The sequence below is a fragment of the Stegodyphus dumicola genome, chromosome 3, assembly GCF_044657685.1.
Source record: "Stegodyphus dumicola isolate Sdum_Otavi_A_Nest chromosome 3, ASM4465768v1".
Taxonomy (NCBI): domain Eukaryota; kingdom Metazoa; phylum Arthropoda; class Arachnida; order Araneae; family Eresidae; genus Stegodyphus; species Stegodyphus dumicola.
In genome coordinates, this window is record NC_140770.1 from 94,704,079 (window position 1) to 94,727,346 (window position 23,268).

Below are 23,268 nucleotides of genomic sequence, written 5' to 3' on the forward strand. Positions count from 1 at the left end.
GACTATGCGTAATGTATGCTTTACGCATGCACGCGTTGAAAGAAATGTTTAATAAAGTAAACAACTAAATATTAAGCTTTTTTTTTTGTAAATTTTGATACCCTTTAGATCATAATTGCTCTTTATTTCATAAGGTATGGTTTCATATTTTTAATTTTATAATTTCTGCATGCCATCATACCAGATTTATATTGATGATCTATAATCCGGAAGAACCCCTAATCTGGAATCGCCGAAGTCCCGATGAGTCCGGATTAAAGACTTTGTACTGTACTATTTCTTGATGCATCTAAAGAAACTGTTGGTGCAGTTTTAAAACAAAAAAAGATTCTGAACCAATCCCTAGAATAGATGCTGTTTTAGATCAGTTAATTAATAACAAAACAATGGTTGAAGCCTTAAATCAAGGACTCCCTGAGGCTCAATGAATGTTATTAACTGTGCAAAATATCAAGATACCAAAGGAGTGGATAGAAACAGCACAAAAACTTTTCCTTGTTACATTTGCACTGGAGGAAGTGGTAGTCAATGGTTTATTACTCTCAGCAGAATTTTAGGCAAATCTCTCTAAAATCTGTCTAGGTATTATAGCAGGCTATTTCAACCGAATCCCTATCATTATCAAAATTTAGATAATGTTCGTAATCCTAAATATAAGAAAATTAATGATGTGTTAATTATTAAGAAACAAGGTTTTAATAAGATTGTATTTAGAATGAAGTACAAAGAGACATTGGTACTGCATAGATATGCACCTATGTAGTACCAATGTCTCTTCGTACTAAACTACTTGAAAAAGCTCATATTCAGTTCGGTCATAGTGACATGTCCTCAGTGCTAAATTTATTATCTCCTCAATATTATTAGCCAGGGATTGTACAAGTTGTTTGAAATTATTATAAACATTGTGAAGTACACTGGTGTGCAAAAATTAAGGACGAGACGGTTTTTTCAATATAACTTTGTACAAAAGCTTTCCAAATCAACACATTTAATACCGTAAGATCCCCAATACGTAAGGACATGAGTAATGTAAGCAACACTTACTAAAAGCGAAATCGGAGGGATAAAAAGAAGCTTTATTCAAAAAGTAGCATGGAGCGCAATGCGACTGAAGGCCGAAGCATCCCTGTGATGGGTGTCCAGCAAGAAACATACGGTCTTTAATAGGGGATATGATCTCCCCTGACTGCTAGGCAGGTTTCACAGCGTCTGCCCATGCTGAGAATGAGGGTGTCAATGATTTGTTGAGGCATTGCTGCCCATTCGTCTTGCAGCGCCAATCGAAGCTCTGGAATCGTTACTGGTGGTAAGGTACGAGCTGCCAAGCGTCTGCCTAGAAAATCCCATACATGCTCGATGGGATTGAGATCCGGAGATCGTGCCGGCCAATCCATACGTTCAATATCCTCACTCTCTAAGAGCTGTTTGGCAGCTACTGTGCGATGACATGGTGCATTGTCGTCCATGAAAAGGAACTGCGGACCCATAGCGCCTCTAAAAAGACGCACACATGGAAGAAGAATCTCGTTACAATAACGGGTCCCGTTGACTGAACCTGCGTCGAAGATGTGAAGGTCTGTACGACTACCAAGCATGATGCCTCCCCAAACGAGAACACCGCCACCTCCATACCTGTCCCTTTCAATGATGTTCGAGGGATGATTGCGGCTTCCCCGCTCTCTCCAGATGAGTATGCGATGAGAATCGCTACTCAGACTGAATCTGCTCTCATCTGTAAAGAGTACTCGTCCCCATTCATTGTCTCTCCAATTCCGGTGTTCCCGGCACCACAGAGAACGCCTTCTCCGATGGGCAGGCGTTAGAGGTACACACCGTACAGGGCGTCGTGCAAACAGACCACCACCGTGCAGTCTTCTGGCCACGGTAAAACGCGATATCGGTCGTCCAGTCGCCTGTGTCGTGTGTCTAGCGATTTCTCCCGTTGTCTGCCGCCTATTTCTTCTGGCCTGTATAGCAATATACCGGTCATCTGCGGGTGTGGTTCCTCGTGGACGACCACTACTAAACCCCCGGATAGCTGTTCCTGCAGTTTGAAATTGTCTCCAAAGTCGTGAAACGATGCTGTGAGCAATTCCGAACTCTGCAACCACACTTGTCACACTGCGGCCTTCCTCCAACTTCCCAATGATTCGACCTCGGGTAAAAGCATCCAGATGTTGTCTAACAGATCGATTATTCGCCATTTCTCGCTGAGGCAGCAACTCGGTGTGATTTGAACTGCTATATGGTGTGCAATCTCTTTGCCAGAAATACTGATCTTACACCGACAACATGCTTTATACTACTCAGACACTCCCCCATTACGTCTACCTGCATATCTGCGCATGTGCTACCATACATCACCTTACTTAATCTCCTGATTGGTCTTTCTGTCCACTCTGCCTCTTCGTTCATCTGATATGCTAATTTTTCGACTTCGTCCTTAATTTTTGCACACCAGTGTATGTCAGTTTAATAAGAAATCTAAACAAAAGAAATTTGGTTTAATGCAAAATATGCCATCTGTTAGCGAACCCTTTAAAATATTATCTATTGATACTGTTGATGGTTTAAAGTATTATAATTCTACTAAGAACTATATTCACATTATTGATCATGTTACTTGTTATCTATGGACTTTTGCTTCTAAAAGTGTAACTACTGATAGTTATATAAATTGTTTAAGGCAAAAGCGTAGAAAGCAAGTGTGTTATGGTCAGGAAGAAATCTTATTTCAGACTGACTTAGTTTCGGTTCTCAATGCATTTTGATTGGATAGTTAATACTGCTATAAAATTACTATTGGCTGTTTGAGCTATAGTTCCATTTACATCATCAGAATTGTTTAGGAATGTGACACAGATTAATCTCAAAATGATGCAGGGCAGATAGGGGTTATTATTTTTAGAATATTGAAGGAAATTTAAACTGCTAATTTAATCTTTTACATATATATAATATTTTAATGCAGTCATGTGGCTGAGGGTGAAGGCTTGATGAAGCAGCTAACAAAACTGAATTGAAGAAACATCATCTTTATTTTTACACATCTCAAATCATCTCTTTGGCAGACAAATTACTTTTCAATCATCGTTGAATCTCAAATCATCTCTTTCGCAGACAAATTACTTTTCAATCATCGTTGAATACAATAAGTATACTGGTTTAAAAGGCATCTTAGACAGCTTAAGTGGCACAAAGTTGTTAGCACGGTAAAAGCTAGGAAAAGGAAGGCATCATTGGTCGTAATGCCTTATTTATACTACATAGGTGCATATGTGAAGCTAAGCCATGACTGGTTAATTTTAGTTACCTTTTTCAAGCAGTGTTATGTAATTTAGAACAATCTCGAATTTGGGAGAGCATAAAATATAGAATTGTTAATTTTAAGGTCACCAATTATTCTTAAAGCAGCTATCATATTTTGTTATATCTTGCATATACGTATATGTAATGATAAGCAGTCTTAGAATACTGAAGAGACATATGATTACATAGATGGAGAACTATGGCATATCATCATCATAATGTGAAAGACGTAGCAATGTGCTGGTGTAGAATCTAGATCCATAATGAAGAGCAAACTTAGCAGCCAAGGCAAATAAATACTCATTTTTATTTCAATTGATTTTGTGGCCTCAGTTCACTTGGCACACTTACATACATATATTTATAATTATATGAAGTAACTGTCCTTATGTACTGATTTAACCACTTCCCTTACAATTTTTTTTTTTTTTGAAAAAAATTGCAAAAAATCATCACATTTTTTAATTTTATTATTAAATACAAGGAAACGAAACAAAACGAAATATATAGGTTTTAAGTTGAATTTTTAATTTTTTACAGGTGTAAAAGCATTTAGTTTTAATATTAGTTTACTATCCCGAGTTATCTTGGGCAAATAAAAAAAAATTCAATATTAGTCGTTGTATGATAGTTTTTGAAACAAGAGACAACACAAAGTGATACCTGACATTCTACACACTGGTATCTGGTCTCTTTTCTTACTGGCTTACCTCTGGAATACAGGAGGACAGAGAACACTGTCTCATTTGATTTGATTGTTTTTTGGTAGCAGGAATAACATCTGCAAAATGCATTGAGGTTATAATCACTAATTGAAAAATCATCGCTTTCGCTATCTTGCATCATTGCCATTATTTTACTTTTCTCAACTATCATTCTTTAGATATTATTAATCCACAAGCCGATGTATACTAGACAATAGGGAAAACATGTGACCAGTCCGGCCAAAAGAACCGGGAAACCATCAAAACTTGGCAAACTGCCAATAAAAGCTGAATATTTCCTTTCATTTCCTCCAGGCCGAGTAAATCCATGATAAAACAAATTGTGCTAACAAATTCTGCTTCGCCTGAGTTTTCTTGGGACAATAATTAACTGCAATATATACGAACCCGGGATAACTCGGGATAATCAGGCAAGTGGTTAACAATAAGAATATTTAACAATAAGAAAATGCAATAATAACATGTTAATTATTTTTTTTAAATGTGCAGGAATCAAAGATGCCAGTAATCTTTTAAAAGTTGAGAGAAAAAATGGTCATCAACATTTGTTATCTTGAACCAATTACTAAGAAGATTATACACATTTATAAAAAAAGTGTACAGCATATGAAATATTAAGGACAGAAAAAACTGAGCTTCTCTGCAAAAGATATGAAATATTTGCAAAGAACATTTGGTTCAGTCTGTTAACAAAGTGCAAAATAATTGTAATTTTATTTATTAAAGTAATTGAAAAAGTGCTGAAAATTATAATTTTTCATTTTATTTAATTTTAGTAATTTATGTACCTGTATTTAAAGATAATCAAAATGTAATTAATACCTTTTATTATAAGATACCCAGTGTATTCATATTCTCTTTTTCATCATCGCAATGTGAACCCTGAGATATTTCCTTTGAACTGATAAATCTTGTACTCAACAGTAAAGTCTTAACTCAGATCAGTTTACATAAACAGTATCAGTCTTAAACCGTCAACACATGCAGAGATTAAAAACAAAAGATAGTGGGCCATCCAGAATTATCATTATGAAACGTCCAGGTAAAAATAAATTGCAGTCTGTACTTTAGATAGGCATATTCAGTAGCTTTATTACTGAACTGTGCTAATTTCTAAATTATGTCAGCTTCTTTAAGTAACTTATCATGAAAATTGTAATTTTTGTCTCATAAGAAGAAATATGTCATTCCGTCATAAGACGAAAGTGCTGTGAAATCAAAAGCAGAATTCTAATTTCGTATGGCCCCAAATTGGGATATTTAGGGAATTTTATGCTTTACCTTGATTTTTATCAATTTCTAGGCATGTATAAGATTTTAGACATATTGCTGTTATATTATTCCATTCCCTATTTTACTCTTTTTTTTTTTTTTTTTTTTTTGTCCCCTAACCTATGATATTTACATTTTTTATTCTATGGTACATGAAAAAAAAGATAGAAATGCTAATATTAACTGTTTTAAAATTTTACTTAGATCATCCAGTGAAACAGAAAAATGTAATTTAAATGATAAAACTGGTAATGATGAGAAAACTGAAGCTGTAGGAAAACAGCTTGGAATTTCTGCTGAAACATCTTGTAGTCATCCACTTTTGGAAGATGAAGATCTCCAAATTGTAACAACATGTATTGAAGATCTAGATGTAACTGATGAAGATTCTTCATCATCTGAAGATCAAAAAGTTTTTGTAGCCAGTGATGAGACAGAACACAATGAACATGATAAAAAGAATTATGTTCATAATGAATCTTACTTTTTGGTAAATGTTTGATTTATATATTTTTCAAAATGACTACTTAAAAGTTTTCAAAATTTCTTTGTAAAAATTTATTAACATACCTTATATTCTTTTTCATTCTTCACCTTTGAAATAATTGCCATTAGATTGTTAATACTGATGCCTGTGTTATTCTCATGATCTGAAATACTTGACAAATTTATCTTTTGCTAGAGCATTTGGTACTGTCTACAGGGTTGGTTGGACTTCATTTATAGTGCTTCTTTTTTCCTTTTAGCTTCATTTTTATTTTAGGAAAAAGAAAGAGGAAAGATTTTTAATATTTTTAGGTAAGAAAAAGGGTAGGAAATTACATATACCATGTAAGAAAATGATAGGGAATTGTTATGTTTTTTATGCCATGTATTGCTTTACAGCATACAAGATATGAGCAGGCTCGTTGTCACAATGCACAGTCAAATTCTTTTGATGCCATTTTTGAATCATTTATAGGTTCTATTTAGCCAAAAGCATATTCACTAAAGCTTGATTTAGCATTTGAGTGTTTCAGTAATACTTTTTCTAAACTTATAGTGAAATTTGAAACTTTCTGGCGATCCATATCCTCACTTTCAACATTCAGTTCAATTGTTATGTTTTATGTATTTTTGAGTATACATGTGATAATAGTATGTGCTAACTACATGCTGAGTATCATACTAGAGCAGTATCCACTGGCAGTAAAAATGTAAATATCAGCCATAAAGATTTTTTTTTTCCATAAAAGTTTTTGTATAAAATGCTTTTTTGTGTGGTAATTGTATATCAAACACAACCACCTTGACCCACCTCCTTTAATTCTTTGGTAAGATGGATAGTGGAGGACCAGGGGCATGCACCTGCTTGCTTCTGGTAGACAGCAGATGCCAGGTGCTCCAGTTCTACGTCACCTGTCACTGCCTGGCAATTTTTCTTAAATGAAAAAGTAAAACTTATTGAGTACAAGTTGCTTATTTTCATGACCTTTTCAAGAACCTCCTTCCAAACTATAAAATACTTATTGTAAGCCAGCAAACATTATCAACCTCTCAAAAGAAAATATTCTTTAACAATTTAAAATATGAATTTTAAATATTAAATGAAAATTATATGGTACATTAAAAAATAAAAGATATTTTTCATGAAATCTTTTGGAAATTTTTTTTTGCTGTTCTTCTTTCCAAGTACACAGCAATTTTTTTTGCTTAAAAATCCCTTTAGGGATTTTGTAACAGAATACTGCATTCCTGAAGTTTTACCCCAGCTTCTTCCATTGCTGGCAAATTTCACAAGCACTTGCTTTAAAATTGAGTTTAAAGCTCCCCAAAAAAGTCAAGATTTGTATATAAAAAAACATTGGAACTTGGAATACAACAGAAAGAACACATATAAAAATGGTGACATTACTTGAGTGAAGGAATGTTATAAGCATGGTTATGCATGGTTACCAGTGTCTGCCATATTCTATTCTGAAAATGTGACAACTTCTATTAAGGTGGTTGTGGTAATATGTAAGTACCCTTTTTCTTATTATTTATGAACTACAGTTTTTAAACAATTTTTTTTTCTTTTTTTTTTTCTAATTTATAAAGTCACCAGTGAGTTAGCAAATTTTTATATGTGTATAATCAGAAATTACCTAAAATTTAATGCTTATGCGCTGTTCTCTCTTATCATCTACTTTGATTATAATTAAATTCATACATACAAACTGTTGAGATAAAGCATGTAGAGCAAAAGAATCCATTATGTGAAATAGAAGTAATGTAGCATTTTATTTCTGGAAAGGGTGTATATAATACTATCTGGAAGCATAAAAAACTGTATATAAGTAGCTGTCTATTTCTTCCTGATCTTATGAATTTTTTAGGGGCTATTGCATTTTTATTTATGTTAATTTATTGATTGTTTATCCTGATTAAAAATATTCTATACAATACAAAATTAAATTGAAGTATATAAAATTAAGGGATATATTTTAAATTGTTCTAGTTGAAATGTGTACTGTTATTTGTGACTTAATACTTTAAAGAAAATCTTTTGGAAATGTCTTTTATCTTTAACTTAATTTAAAAATCAGATATAAGTTTAGGCATTGTATTTTTAGTGTAAAAGTAATATGCTTTAATTTTTTTTAAATCATTGAACTTTTATGCTCTAAGATTCAATTATTTATTCATTTAACTCTTCAGAGTATAATGTATGAAGTTTAAAAGTCTTTCCATCCCAGCCAGTTTAGTTATATGTAATGACTGTAGTTTTTGTACTAGCACAGTTTGTAAATATCTTTCTCATTCAACATCCTCTCGTACAAAATTCTATTACTTTATCAAAGAAGGCAAAAGAAAAATAATCTGGAAATTTTAGATTTTGTAGTGACACATCAAAGAAGCATTTATGATTAACATAATTTTTTTTTCAATTTTAAAATGTAAAATATAATGAAAATGTTTTTTCGAAATTCTGCACCAGTTAATGTAACATTTGGTACAGTAGAGTTCTGATAATTCACGAATGCTTATAATCCACACTTATTTTTGACTGGAAAGAAATAAAATTCCAGTTAGAAAATTCATAATGATAAATTTAACAGTAATTTTTTATGCAATTATACAGATATATTTTTTAATGAAACACTATATTTATAATATGTTTTGATTAAAAAAAAAGAAACAAATTTAATTAGTTAATAAAGTTATTTGGCATTTTCTGCGTATGGTGAACACAGATCAGCAAACTTAAATGATGAATCTGTGAATTTTTCATTTTATGTAAATTGTTACATTTGACTGTCTATTCCATTATCTTTTAAAGTAAATTTTGCATTTATATGGGTAATATATTAAAAAATTATATTCATCTGCAAGTTTTTAGACATGGAAGTCTAACTTAAAAGTACCTCATAGTTGGTTTAATTACATTCTGTGCAACGAACAAGCTGTTTACACAATCAGCAAATGGAAATAGATTGTAAGAGTAGCCTTTGCAGAGATTTCTCTTTGCATTAAATATCAAAAATGTGACAACAAAGAATGAAAGCAGAGAAATATTCATTGAACAAATCCAAAATTTTAATTCTAGATTATTCATCTAACATCATGTGCAAACCTAGTAGTATTCTTGCATATTAATTCAATTTGGAAAAAATGTGCTGCTGTGGTTTTTATAAACAGTTTTTAATTTATTAATATATTTTATCTCATTTAAGAGCACAAAAATTACTTTAAAAGTAATTCTGTGTGTGGATGTATAGTTTGTTTTACTTAAAAATTTTTTTATATGTTTTTAAACAAAAATTCTTTATTTCCTTAGAAAAATTACTTTTTATCCCTGCATTTTTTTTTTTTCTCTTTTACACTTGACATTATTTATTTATTTAAATGTATTAAAAATAGACTAGTTTTATATTCAGTGAATCCTGATTAAACCATTCTAAATATGATTTGGTTAGTTACTTATGTGCAAGCAATCCAAATGTAATTAAAAATGTAAATATTAGAAAGGTGAGAAAGTAAACAAAATTCAGGAAAATATGACATGTAATCTGCAGTATTCCCTAATATGCACAACCTTTGGTCCCAAAGTGTGTAGATTAAAGGAATTTTACTGCATTTGGAACATATTTTATTAACTATTGCTATGTTACAAATTTTGATAAAAATTGCCATATGAATGTGCAACGAATTAAATATGTTTTTATTTATATTAATTAGATATGTTACTATAACAAGCTAAATAAAGATTTAAGCTCATTTATTGCTTTTAGATCACTTAGTTTGTTTGTTAGTAATACATTCATTAAATCTGAAAGAAATTAAAGACCATGTTTTACTAAATGGCAATCATCTGCAAATCCACTGTACACAATTGTTTTTGAAAGATAAATGAATGGCCTTTTATTTTGGCTTATGGTAGCATTTATCAAGGGCTACTTCTAGATTCTCTCTGTTTTTATACCCTCAGTTTCCAAAGCATGAGTGTTTTGCTAGGATAGGATCTGGTATATTAAATGAACACAATGCTTCTTTTCAAAATCTAACAAAACAAAAAACCATGTTTCTTCTTTTTTATGCATTTCATTCTTTTAATTTTACTTCTACTGTATATAATAACATTACACAAACAAGAATTCTTACTATGTTTTCTCCAACTTAGGTTGGAAAAGAAACAAGTGCTGCTGTTTCTGAACCCCATTTTTGTTGTAGCAAATGTGAAGTAACTCTGCAGTGTTGTATCTCATGTCACAAAATGAATTTTGTTACCTCTAAATATTGCATCCAGTGTGGAGAAAGGCTTGTTAAAGTGTGTTATTTCTGTAAAGAACAGAATCCAATAATTGCTACATTTTGCCAATATTGTGGGAAAAAGCTGGAAGATAATGCTAAGGTAAAGAAGTTTTTTTATTATAATAAAGCTTTGGTGTTTAAATTGGTGAAGAAGTAAGACAAATGTTTTTAAAATTTTATGAATTGTATTAATAGAGAACAATTTCTGGTTATTTTGATGTGCTAAAAATGATAAAACCAAATTCATTTGTCAGTGAGAATATATTTTCTGTATCAAGAAAAAGAACTATATTATATTATATAATAAACATTTTATATTTCTTGATATTATGCTTTTCAGAGAAAAATACAATGAAGTAAGTGTTTATATTTTGTACAGGTTTTTTTTTTTTTTTTTGAAAAGCTTGAAAGGGCTATTAGTCTTGAAATGGGATTTGTGCTTTGAATCACCGTAAATGTGTCATTTTACTTTTCATTCGAGTCTCTTACCATTCTGCAAAATGTAAGATATTTATTTTTCAAATTGACTGTCTGTTGTGGATTAACAAACAAGGATATTTGAAAGCAGCAGATGCAGTTTTTAAGCATATGATTTCTTACTTTTGAATCAGATTGATTTAAATAATAAAAATACATTTAATTCATCTATCTCTATAACTAAAAATAATCTGTCTAATTAGAAATATCAAATATTTTTATAGAATGCTTTTATATTTTTTTATTTATTTATTTCATATTTTGTAAAACGTAAAGGAGTTTTTTGACTAACAAAACAATTTGAAAGCAAGCAGTGGAAATACTGTACATACATTTTTATCTCCAGCACACGAGACTGTCTATTGAAAATTGTAAAGTTATACCGTCTTTAAATATTTTGTGATTTTCCCATAGAAATGAATTTTTGTGTTATAAGTGCAAAGAATGGGATATTTAATAAATAAATTTTTAGTTAACAGACTCGATTTGAAAGCAAGCAATGGCAATACTGTACAGAATAAAACAGTTTTACCTCCAATGTGCGAGGCTGCCTGTTGGAAATTCTAAAGAATTAATATTTTGTAATTTTGCCATTGAATTTTTGTATTTAATATTTTGTAATTTTGCCATTGAATTGAATATTAGTTGTTAAGTACAAAGAACATGATATTTAATTAATAAATTTAATGCACAAAATGTTAATGATAAAATTGAAAAAAAAAAAAAAAGATTTGTTTGCTATCTTATTAAGAAAACTAAATATTAATATGATGAACTGAAAAAATAGAAACCATATGTGCAAACACACAATGGGAATTCTAAACATATGCTTGTATGCTGCTTTTTAAATTTTTGTAATTTTACTGTTGAATTTTATATGGTGTAAGTGCAAAGAAAATGCTGCATAATAATAAAGCTATAAACACCAAAAAGGAAAAGGGTTAGCTGGAATGAGTGCAATAGCAGACTGGTAGACTGGCTCAGCAAGAGTGTAAAAATTTCTAACAAACCCTTTTGAGCAACCATTAAAATCTGAAACCATTCAGATTATTATTTTTTCTGTTTTGTATGGCTTACATTTAATTTGGTTACTTTTTTGTAGTTCTATAAATACTGGATTGGCCACATAAATGAGTATATTAATTTTCTGTGTAAGTTACATATGCATGTAGATATGGCAGTAATACAAAGTGTATCACTGAGATACTGATTACTTCTCTTCAGTTTACTGCTTGCAGTAATAAACCTGTCACTACATTACTACTACTACATGCACATTTATATCTGCTAGATCATCTCTTGATGATACAGTGACACATAATAACCAGCATATACTATTTGATATCTATTGATGAAAGTCATTAAAATCTTTATGTTTTACACCAGGGATGGGCAAACTATGGCCCACAAACCAAATCCGCCCCGCCGGAAGGTTCTATCCGGCCTGGGGATAGAATTTTAATTTGCCAGTTCAAGGCAAATTAAAAGAAATATATTATAGTATATCCATCTCCTTTTCTAGTTTGTTTAAATATTTTTTTCTTCCTTTTTTTCAAAGGACTGATAATCATTTTACTTTCTCTATTTTTGTTCTACAAAACATAAATTGATGGGAATAGCAAGCACAGACAGCTTAGGAAAGCGACATATGGGAATCCAATATAGGTGAATTAGACCTCGTATGGCAGACTGCGCATTTTAAGCTCCAACCAGCGACTTCTCCTTTTGACACGAATTCTAATATTAGTGATTGCATATGGAAAGATTGTGGACATATAGCATCATTGTGAATATTATAAAAAGTATATATGTGAAATTATTATTATTATAAGTATAGCTTAGCTAATGCTTGTTTGGGTTATTTGTAAAATATTTCAACCCCAAAATGACTATTAAAATCGTAAAGTTGAATCAGAGTGCCGTGCTTTTAATGATAAATGGTCCCGGAAATATTTTTTACAGTTGTAAAAGATAAAGTGTGTCTCATTTGCAATGAAGCTGTAACAGTCTTCAAAGAATATAACATTTCCCGTCATTTCACATCTAATCATAAGAATTCCAATTACAAAGCAGTGTCGAATATAAAAGAAAAGAAAATGCAGAAAGCCTTTGTAAAAAATTACCAGATCGACAAAATTTTATCAAGAAGTTAAACAGTATCCAAGAAGCAGCTACACATGCAAGTTACATTGTAGCATACAATATTGCTGAAAATAATAAAGCTCTCAGTGATGGGGAGTTCGTTAAATAATGCATGCTTCAAGTGTGTAATGTTTTATGTCCAGAAAAGAAAAATAATTTTGAGACTGTAAGCTTATCTCGAAAAACAGTGACTTCTAGAATTGAAGACATCGATAAAAATTTGACATCACAATTAGAGTCAAAGACTGGCCAGTTTAAATTTTGCTCCATAGCTATGAATGAAAGCGCTGATATAAATGATACTGCTGAATTAATATTATTTATAAGACATGTTGATGAGACCTTTGAAATTACCGAGCAATTGGCGTGCATGCCTTCCTTAAAAGGAATTAGAACGGGATGGGATGTTTTACGTGAATTTCAGGAAGGGCTTTGAAAGTGTCTATAACAAATATATGCAATATTACGACTGATGGAGCACCAAACATGACAGGAAAAAAATCTGGATTTCTTGGAATCTTTAATAAAAATGCTTTGTGTAAATCTGCATTGAATATGAAACTCATGGTTGATGCAGTCGTGAAACTTGTAAATACTATTTGATCTTGTGGGCTTACTCACAGGCAATTTCGAGATTTTCTTCAGTCTGTACAATCTGACTACTGTCATGTATTATATTACACGAAAGTAAGGTGGCTTAGCGCAAGATGTGTTTTCAAGCCAGTTTGGCAGCTGAAAGACAACACTGTGTCGTTCTTCCATGAGAAATGGTGTTCTGCAGAGTGTGAGATGTTAGAAGACACAGAATGGCTTTTGGACTTTGCATTTTTCAGTTCTTCTTTGTCATATGAGCAACTTGAATGTCAAGATGCAAGGAAAAAATCAATTTATTGACGATATCTGAGCCCATCTCAATGCTTTTAAACTAAAACTTAATTTGTTTGCTGGGCAGCTAGCTAAGAATGATTTGTCTCATTTCCCGAGGTTAAATGCAATACCCTCAGTAAAGGAAAGATGCTTAAGAATTATGAAGATGGCTTGAAAAACTGCATTTTGAGTTTGAATGGAGATTTCAAGATTTCAGTGATATTCAAACAGAATTGGATATTTTTACCATGCCTTTCGACGTAAATTGTGAAGCAGTGAGGTCAGATTTGCAGCTTGAATTAATTGAGTTGCAATCTAATCATCATCAGAAGCAGTTGTTTCTAAATATGCCAAAGTTAGGGTTTTAAAATCATTATCGAAAGTAAGTTTCCCAAATTTAATATCTTACGCTTAGAAAACCAGTGCTAAAGTGTTTTCAGCTATGAACCTTAGAAAGAATTATTTCAGAAGTAGACTGACTGACAGATGAGCATTTAGCCCCGTTCCTTAGAATCGGTACATGTCACTTCGAACCTCAATATAAGGAACTTTTAGAAACAAAATTGCAATACTTTTAGAAACAAAATTCATTAATATATTTCATTAATATATTATATATTTAAATTGTAATACTTGTATATTGTTTTTAAAATTTTAGAAAAATTTATCTTGGCCCGCCAAACTTTTTCTTTCGATTTTTTTTTGGGGGGGTGCCACCGAAAAAGTTTGCCCATCCCTGTTTTACACTATGAAGGTAGTCACAATGGAAAAAAGAAAAAGAAGCATGCTTTTAATGTCACATTATATGTACTAACATAGTTTTATCTCTGATAATGCACAAGGTTAGGCTATTCAAACACACCATAGCATACAAAAGTAGGAATACCTTTGTGGAGAACTTAATGATAGAAACTGGCTTTTTGTGTCATCCTGTACATGGAAAAAAATTATGAAAACAAACCTTGCAGCCAGCTCATTCACCTGGGACTGAGCCCATGTGGCATTCTCAGTATTCAATAATTTAATTACTCAGTCACTGGTGAGAAACTCAGAGGGTATGTAAAATATATTACTCAACCTCCGTTTACATTGCCTTTTACATTAAGTGGTAATATCTTTGTAGTGAACCCTATATTGAAACTGTGTTTAACAAAATCAAGATTTTAAAAAAAATCAGATTTTTTTTTTTTTAAATTTACATCATGTTTTTGATTTAAATCAGATATTTTGGATTTTTAGCATATTAAATGGCTTCCTTGCATTAATGATTTTAATGTAATTACAATAGATGATATTAAAAAACATAACAAATAATTTTATACATAATTGTATGATTTAGCAACATAAGATATGATGATATAGCTTGACAATTTTAGGTATTAGGAACTTGAAAATCATTTAATCATTCAAATATAAACATACATACATACACATTGTAATTATGTCTTTTATGTAATAACACAAATACAAATAAGAGTACAGTAAATGCCTTACCATCCAGCATTTAGCTAACTGGAAAGCTTAATGTAACCAATTTAACTCAAGTTGCTCAAGTTAGAATTTTAGACAAAATTTTTCCTGTGAAAACTTTAGTGAAGGGAGATTTGTAATGCCATTATAGAGTTCGTAATACTATTATCACATTTATGCTGCCGCCAAACATTACGATTTAGCACAAATAATGGACAACCATTGTGTTATAACACAATCATAAAAAGATCATTTTAGTTTAATGTAAATTTGATTAATTTTCAATAAGGCGATTTAATTTTTGTAAAGAATAAATAAATATAATTTTTTTGGTTTTTCTTATTATTATATTATAAGGTATTTCTCCTGCCTTCTTCGCATGCCTTCGCAGTGTGGGTGTCTGCACGCTCATCGCGTAATTGAGAGGTCCGTGGTTCGATTCCCGGCGAAGATGTTGCATATTTTTCATCTTCCCTGTTTAAAAAAAAAAAAAAAAAAATATTACCTAATGTCTCTACAAGTGGCACCCAAACTAAAATGGTGGTAAATGATGACTCTCCACATCCAGGATTTGGTGACTGGGTCCCCTAGAAACTCCATTCGCCCTCTAAAAGGGGGAATATATAAGGTATTTCTTCCGCCTTCTTGGCATGCCTTCGTGATGTGGTGTTCTGCACACTCAACGCGTAATTGAGAGGTCCGTGGTTCAATTCCCAGTCAAGGTGTTGCACATTTATCATCTTGCCTGCTTCCAAAAAAAAAATCCTAATGTCTCAATGTTAATAATGCTTCATTTTAAATGTCAACCATAAGTGATGTCCTTTTAATATCGTCACTGCATAAAGGCGCTCGCTAAATATTTGCACCACGGCGCTGATTAGGCTTGCCGCGGTCCTGTATACAATGCATCCAGTTCGTTGAAAGATATGCAAACTGTTAGAGTTGTTAAATTTAGATAAAGCATCAAATATAACATTTGAAATAGATATTGAAAATGATTATACGAGGCATATTCGAAAACTAAGTACCGTTTTGAAAAAAAAAATAGTAAAACAATTTTTCAATACAATTTTATTTTTACATGAAAATACATGTCTTAAACTATTTTTCAACATAGTTTCCGCCAATGATCAAACACTTGTCATAGCGGGTGACCAGTTTTTGTATACCATCATCAAAGAAACTTTCCACCAGTTTCGATAACCACGACTCCACAGCATTTTTCGTGTCATCGTCAGATCCAAAGTGCTTGCCACCAAGCTCGCGCTTCATGTTCAGGAACAAGTGATAGTCGGACGGCGCTAAGTCCGGGCTGTACGGCGGGTGATCGAAGCAGTACAATACATAAATGCTTCATTAGCACCTAAATAAGGCTGTCAACTATCCTATATCAAACTGTGCTATCAAAAATTGAAAAAAGAATCTTGCATTTCTTGGATCCATTCCAGAAATACTTATACAGTACAAAGTCTGTAATCCGGAATGATCTATAATCCGAACATCCATAATTCGAAATGATCTATAATCCGGACCTCAAAGCTACAAACTTTATGCACATGCGTAAACGCATAATGCGTTTACACGTGCGCGTTTAATGTGTAACGGACGGTATAACCTAGGCTAAAATTATCTAAGGCATTTCAGTTAATGTTGCAGATTGCCCTGCTCCTTAATCTTCTCATTGAATCTGGCTTATTATTTTTTGCAGACTGTTAGAATAATTTTATAAAAATTAAACTTGAACTTTCGATTATGTCAAAAAGAGTTTATTATACTCAAGCTGCCAAAGGATCCACAAAGCGAAAGCATGTTTCAATGTCCATTAAACAAAATGTGGAATTACTGCAAAAAATGGATAAAGGCCTATCCGTCTTAAAATTATGTGAGAAGTATGGCATTGGAAAGTCCACTATATATGACACAACAAAAAGGAACTTTTTGAATTTTTTGTGGAAGCATCTTAAACAACTTACATTGAAAGAAAGGTTTAATAAAGTAAACAAATAAATATTAAGCTTTTTCTTTTTGTAAATTTTGATAGATCATAATTGTTCTTTATTTCATAAATTACAATTTCATATTTTTAATTGTATCATTTCTGCGTGCCATCTTACCAGATTTAAATTGATGATCTATATTCCGGAAAACCCAGACTTTGTATTGTATCCGTAGCTTGATACTTTTATTCATGAGTTGATCAGAAGAGACGTTAAACACCTTAAATAAGTGGTAACAAATCAATGGCAGCTGAAGTATTGATAAGGTCATCTGCATGCATTGCATAACATTTCTTTTTCATTCCTTTGTTATCTGAATTTAGTTGTTTAAAACGTTAGAAAATTAAGTTTAGTACAATAAATTTTATTTAAGATGAGGCTTAAAACAGGAATTCTCAACCAGAATGCCCCTGGGGGGATTTCATAGTTTTGGGGGGTAATGTGGCCAGCCTTTTATTTAATTATTAAATATTTAGTTTTATTTTATGAATACATAAAAAAACTACTTTTATTAAAGTTTTGGTATTTATCAACATTTTCCATACTTATAATTTATGAAACACATTTAAAAATAATATAAGTTTAATACTTTTCAAGTTTTTGAAAGGGGAAGAATGATCATCTAGCAATAATAAAAGGGGTACATGGGACAAAAATGGCAGAGAACCACCGGTTTAAAACAAAATTACTGGATAAATATTATAATTTTAACAACTGGTTTGCTGTACTATATTATACAGCCTCTGTTCAGAAAGTTTGGTGAATATGTCTGTAGTTACAATGGATTGTTATCTTGCATAAAACAGTTGTTACTGTCCTTTGGAGTAATCTCAATTGGTGATAATGCACATCTTGGAACGGCTGTACAATTCCTGGAAACTGCAGGAATAATTCGTAATATTACTTTAGATGTTTGAAATGTCTGGAAACCTCTGGCCCTTCAGGACTGATTTCAATTTGAATAACAAGAAAAAGTCCAGGGGAGACAAGTATGGAAAGTAGGGTGGGTGATTCAGGGATATAACTCCCTGTTGGCCAGGAACTGCTGCAGCAGAAAGGCAGTGTGTGACTTCGCATTATCATAGAGCAAGGTCCAGTGCCTTGCTTGGTGTACTGGGGGTACACCCACTTGAAACGTTGCAGCAGACATTTCAGTATTTCCACTTACATAGCAGCATTTAATGTTGTGCCCTCTGGCAGGAGTAATGGATGAGATCTTCAAAGTACACCATGAACATTGTCTTAATGCCAGATTTCTCACTTCACACCTTCTTGCATTTCGGCAACCCTGGACACCGCCACTCCATAATCTGATGCTTGCCTTCAGGGTCGTGCCTTGTCACTCATGATGATAAATTTCAGTTTCGATCCACCATATTGATGAAGTCTTCACAGGTGTCAAACTGAAGTTGCATTTGTTCCGCTATTACAAGCTGTAAGCAAAGGTTGTATTTACCAAAATTGTGGGTCACTATGAGGTAGGCCATCTCACAACCAATTCTCACTTTTTCTGCTATCATTTGTTCTGTCACATGATGACCCTGAGCCAAAAGCCCCTTCACTTTCTGTACATTATTTGGGATGCATGCAGTTGCGGGCCAACCACATCAAAGGGGGCTTCAGTTGTGTCTCACCCTTCTCGGAAGCATTTAAACCATTCATGTACACACTTCAAGGTGACAGCATGTTCTTTGTAAATTTGTTCAGCAGTTCTCTTTTGTGTCATTTCTTTGTAAACTCGTGTTTGCACGTTCTGCATTTCATGAGTATCTTTCACTGATTTTCTAAGTCTGAAACAGCACAGCATATTCATTCGCTGATCCATTTTGAGTTTCGACCGCATGCACAGTACCTACAGTGAGCTGTTTCCTCACAATAAACACACTTGTAGGAAGGAGTGGTTCAGACTTGAATGTGCAGCACAGGATGTGCCAGTTGCTCAGTCTTACAACCATGAGTATTATGACATCATTCACCGAACTTTCTGGACAGAGGTTGTATTTTAGAAAAGAAAATTTTATGTTAAATTAAAATAATTTTATGAAGCAGTCTTATCTATATGCATACGTTTGTAATGAGTTGCCTAAATAAATGCTATAATTAAAAATTTATCACTTCAAATACTTCTTCTTCATTTTTCTTCAAACTAAAAATATTTTAGTAAGCAATATGCCAAACTGGTGTGAACGGATTGAGTTCTACCACTATCTTTTACCCATTAGAATTTCTTAAGTACAGCAAATCATTGCAGCTTTTTTTTTTTTTTTTATATATAATTTACTAACAAAGCATTGTCACATAAAGCAGAGCAGCATATTAATATTAGTAGATAGTAATGTCTCATTTTAAGTTCTTTATTTCTGCCAAATTACGACATCAGTTTATTTAAATTTATGCAATATAGATAGAATTATTAAAAATCTGCTTATTTATGTGACAGCTGTACCATTTTTATCCTTATGATGATATTCTAAACTTTGAAGAGGTTAAAAAAAATCTAAACCCTCTAATCCAAAGAGTATTTGCACCAATAATTTTGAGTTTGATGGAATAGATATTTTGTGTGAGCCTCAAGCTACTCTCTTTTTAATTATGGCTGCATTATATCTTAATTTGAAAAGAACAAACTGAAAGAATTCTTTTTGACCTATACCATGTGTCATGTCCATGTTTCTGTATGCTTAAATGAATTCTTCCCTGACTATTATTTTTAATTCTTCCTATGCTATCTGTAATTCTGATATTAAAATTAGGTAATGGCTCAAATTTCTAATATTTTTTTTTTTTTTTTTTTCATTTTTAAGGACATTCCAGAATTTTCTCATATGAATCTTGCTGATCATAGCATAATGGTTAAGCCTGAAGTAAAAAATGCTGATGTGCAAGGTACTCCAGTGACTGTCAGCAAGTGTGTTCAAACACGCCCAGTAGTAATTGGCAAACAAGCTGATAAACATAAATCTGTTTGTGACTTAAAAAAATTGCCAAATCATTCTCCTGGTCGAGGATATTGGCATCAGCAGTTGGATTATATTTGCAATCACCTGAAGGTATTTAATCTTTCAAAATAGCTTTCTTGAAGTAATGAAATTGTGTGTATAATTTACGTAAGCCTTATTATTGTGATAGTGATTTCTGAAAGGAATACCGCTATTTTGCACAAACATAATTTTGTGAAAAATGATGCAAATTGGATAAAAGAATAATTCTTTCTTATATTTGGCTCAAAGGTTTTTTTATTACATTAATCAGAGCTTTTTAAAATATTCATTTGAAGTAGTCTAAAATTTATGGATGAACACAAAATATTAATTTTAAAAAAATTAAAATGAGCAGTGAGTTAGTTAGTTTTGTTGAAAGAAATTTAGAGTATTATAAGTTAAGAGAATAGTGGGTTGTTATTTCATGTTTTTTAGCTATTTATCAAAATAATATTTTTATTATAGAAGTAGGATCATATTATACAAAAGTAAAAACAAAATTTTCTCACTAAGCAATAATATACCATTATTCCACAAACTTGAGATTATCAGATTTTAGCATAGGAGTTTGAAGTTTTTTTTTAGCATAAGCCCTTTATGTCAAAAAAGGTCATACCTTAAGGTAAACCAACCAATCTCAGGGCAAGATATTTCAATCAGGACCAGTATCATTATAACTATGCAGAGTTAGGCACTATTTTTATTATTTGTTCAAGAATTTGTCTTAATATGTGATCTATAACTGCTAATATTTTTAATTCTACAATAAATTATATTCTTTAATATATTAATTATTTCCCAAAATTTCAAGATTTATTATGAGGCATTTAAGGAAATATTTATAAAAGAAAAAGATTAAAGAAGGCATTGGATTTAGGACTATAAAATGAATAGTTAGAAAAATGTTGCTAAGTAAATTTGACAGAATAGTGCATATTAGTAGCTTTGTTTTCTTTTAAAAAGAGTATTAAATTAATTCCATTTTCTGTTTTGTCAATGTATCTTAGATCTTGTCATGCTTCCATTGTATCCTTCTGTCAGTTATAAAATTGCACAGATTCTTCAGAAGTTCAATTTTTGTGTCATTTTTTTCACCTATCAATAAAATCCATGGTTCAGCTTTTAAAATTTCCATTTGTAACTTTAATTCTTAGGGAATTTATAACATACCGCATCAGTGTGATTTGAGATACATTGGTTAAACTAAAATAGCGTTAAAGTTTAATATTCAGGAACATGAATCTTATGTCCAAAAAGGCGAAATTAACAAATCTTCTATAGCTAATCATTGTTGAAAATTTAACCATAATTTTGACTTATTTATTTCTGCAAAAAACATTCAAAAAACTTCTTCAATTGCTTGATTGGATTTTCTTGAGACTTTTCAATTCACAAAGATTTATCTTGTTTAGTTAACGGTTTTATTTCCAATCCAGTTTTTCCTAACGCTTTTAAAATTCTATTAACTTAATTTTTGAATTTCACTAATATTTTTGTTGATAGATACCACTGTCTTCTCTTTTTGCTTTACTGTAACCTTTAAATATGATCGTTACACTTACTGCTTTCCAGTCTTGCAGATTTCTTTTCTCCTGATAAAGAAGGACCTGTCCCTATTTACCCTCAAAATCGATTGAGATCTTGACTTAAATGTATGCCAAACTCAAGGTTGTTTTGTTACTAAAATTATATCATGTTCAGCAGTAGCATGAAAGATGTTTTGAGAAATTGCAGAAACATGTCATGTTATGTTTGGTTTCAATTCAAACATAGACACATTCTTTCAGAAATCTTCTAAACTTTAAGTTGCAGGAATTCATGTCTGGAGAATGAGGAAGCCAGCCATTTTTGGGCTACCAGCAGGGTATCAATGTTTTGGCTTACCCAATTTATCAAATGGAGGAAATTCTTAGAGGGAAGTATGTAGAGCATTATTATTGGGAAAAAAGTAGCACATTAAGATTGATTTAATAATATCAGCACTCAAAAGTTATTATAGATTAGATTTAATAATTATAGGTTGATTTAATAATATCAACACTCAAATGCTGTTGTAAAAAAAGATCTGACATTGCATTCAACTTTCTTCAGTTGATTTATCGGAGAGCCAAAAGAAATATGATGTAAAAACTTGCTTTTATAAAATGAAAAGATCTCTTTTAAGTACTTCTGAATATTTTAAAATGCAGTTAATTTCTTAAATCCTATACCATTTAACATAAAGTTAATAGTTGCAAAGTTATTTATCCTGGTATTTTAAAGCTTATCAAAATTAACAGAATAGTAACTGATATTTTGGTAAGGAAATAAAAGAATTAATCTTGTTTATACACAAAATATTTATGTTAGTGCAAGGAGGCAATTCAGAGTTCAGAAAACTTTTCCATCAAAAATTGTTCAGCATCTCTAATGTCTTCAAGAACAGTTTCAGGAGCATTGGTTAAAGTTTGGACAGGTAATGCTTTATTTTCATCCTCCTCTAATAAATGCCATTTACCCCTTACAGAGTTTTTTAATTAGTATACTTTGGCAGTAGCATGATATTGAAATCCAAATCAATAAAATCTTTAAGTCTTCCACCGAAATCTATCTTGTAAAATTTCCCTCTCTTTATCTTCTTTCTTCTGTTCTATATATATTTGCCATCTCCTACACATTCTTCTCTCCCAATAAACTCGTGGATTTCTCTGTGTCTCTTTGGAAGTATTGATTCTTAGTTTAGGATCTCAAGTGTGTATTCCCAAGATGCATGGAAAATAACGCATATATAATACTAAAAGTCTGAAATCATACATTTAAATAGCTGCATTACTAATGTTCAAATGCATGATTTCAGATTGTTGAACTGGGGTAGTCAAAAGCTGACTGTGGGCCAAATGTGGCCCTTTTAATTGTGCATTCTGGCTCATTATGAAATCCTGTGCAACAACATTTTCATCTCTATCTTACCGATTTTGTACACAAGCTACTGAAATCAACAGCACAAGCATGTATGTATAGTTTCAGTATATATGCTTATTAAGATGCATGGCTATACTAGTGGTCAACCTAGCTGAGATCACTAGATATGTTTGAAAGCATGTGTGTAGCCAAAGGATATAGTTCTGTCATTATTTCTAGCAGCTTTAATTTAGAAATTAAACAATTAAATGTAAATATTCTTGAGGTAAAAAGATTGATCAGAAGTGGGAATTTAGGGAAAGAATATTTCACTCTAAATTTTTATTTACAAATGAAATGGTATGCATGTCA

At 31.7% G+C, this 23,268-nt stretch overlaps 2 protein-coding genes across 2 annotated transcripts in view; both read left to right on the forward strand.

Moving 5' to 3' along the window:
* The window catches only part of LOC118196161 (uncharacterized), a 60,126-nt gene that overhangs the window by 25,546 nt on the left and 11,312 nt on the right, over positions 1-23,268 (forward strand). The window contains exons 3-5 of the mRNA XM_085813093.1: positions 5,514-5,799; positions 9,952-10,182; positions 19,840-20,085. Coding sequence (XP_085669219.1) covers positions 5,514-5,799; positions 9,952-10,182; positions 19,840-20,085 — 763 coding nt within the window. The remainder of the gene's footprint in view (positions 1-5,513; positions 5,800-9,951; positions 10,183-19,839; positions 20,086-23,268) is intronic.
* LOC118196162 (uncharacterized) overlaps positions 1-23,268 on the forward strand; it is an 89,156-nt gene that overhangs the window by 25,532 nt on the left and 40,356 nt on the right. The window lies entirely within an intron of this gene.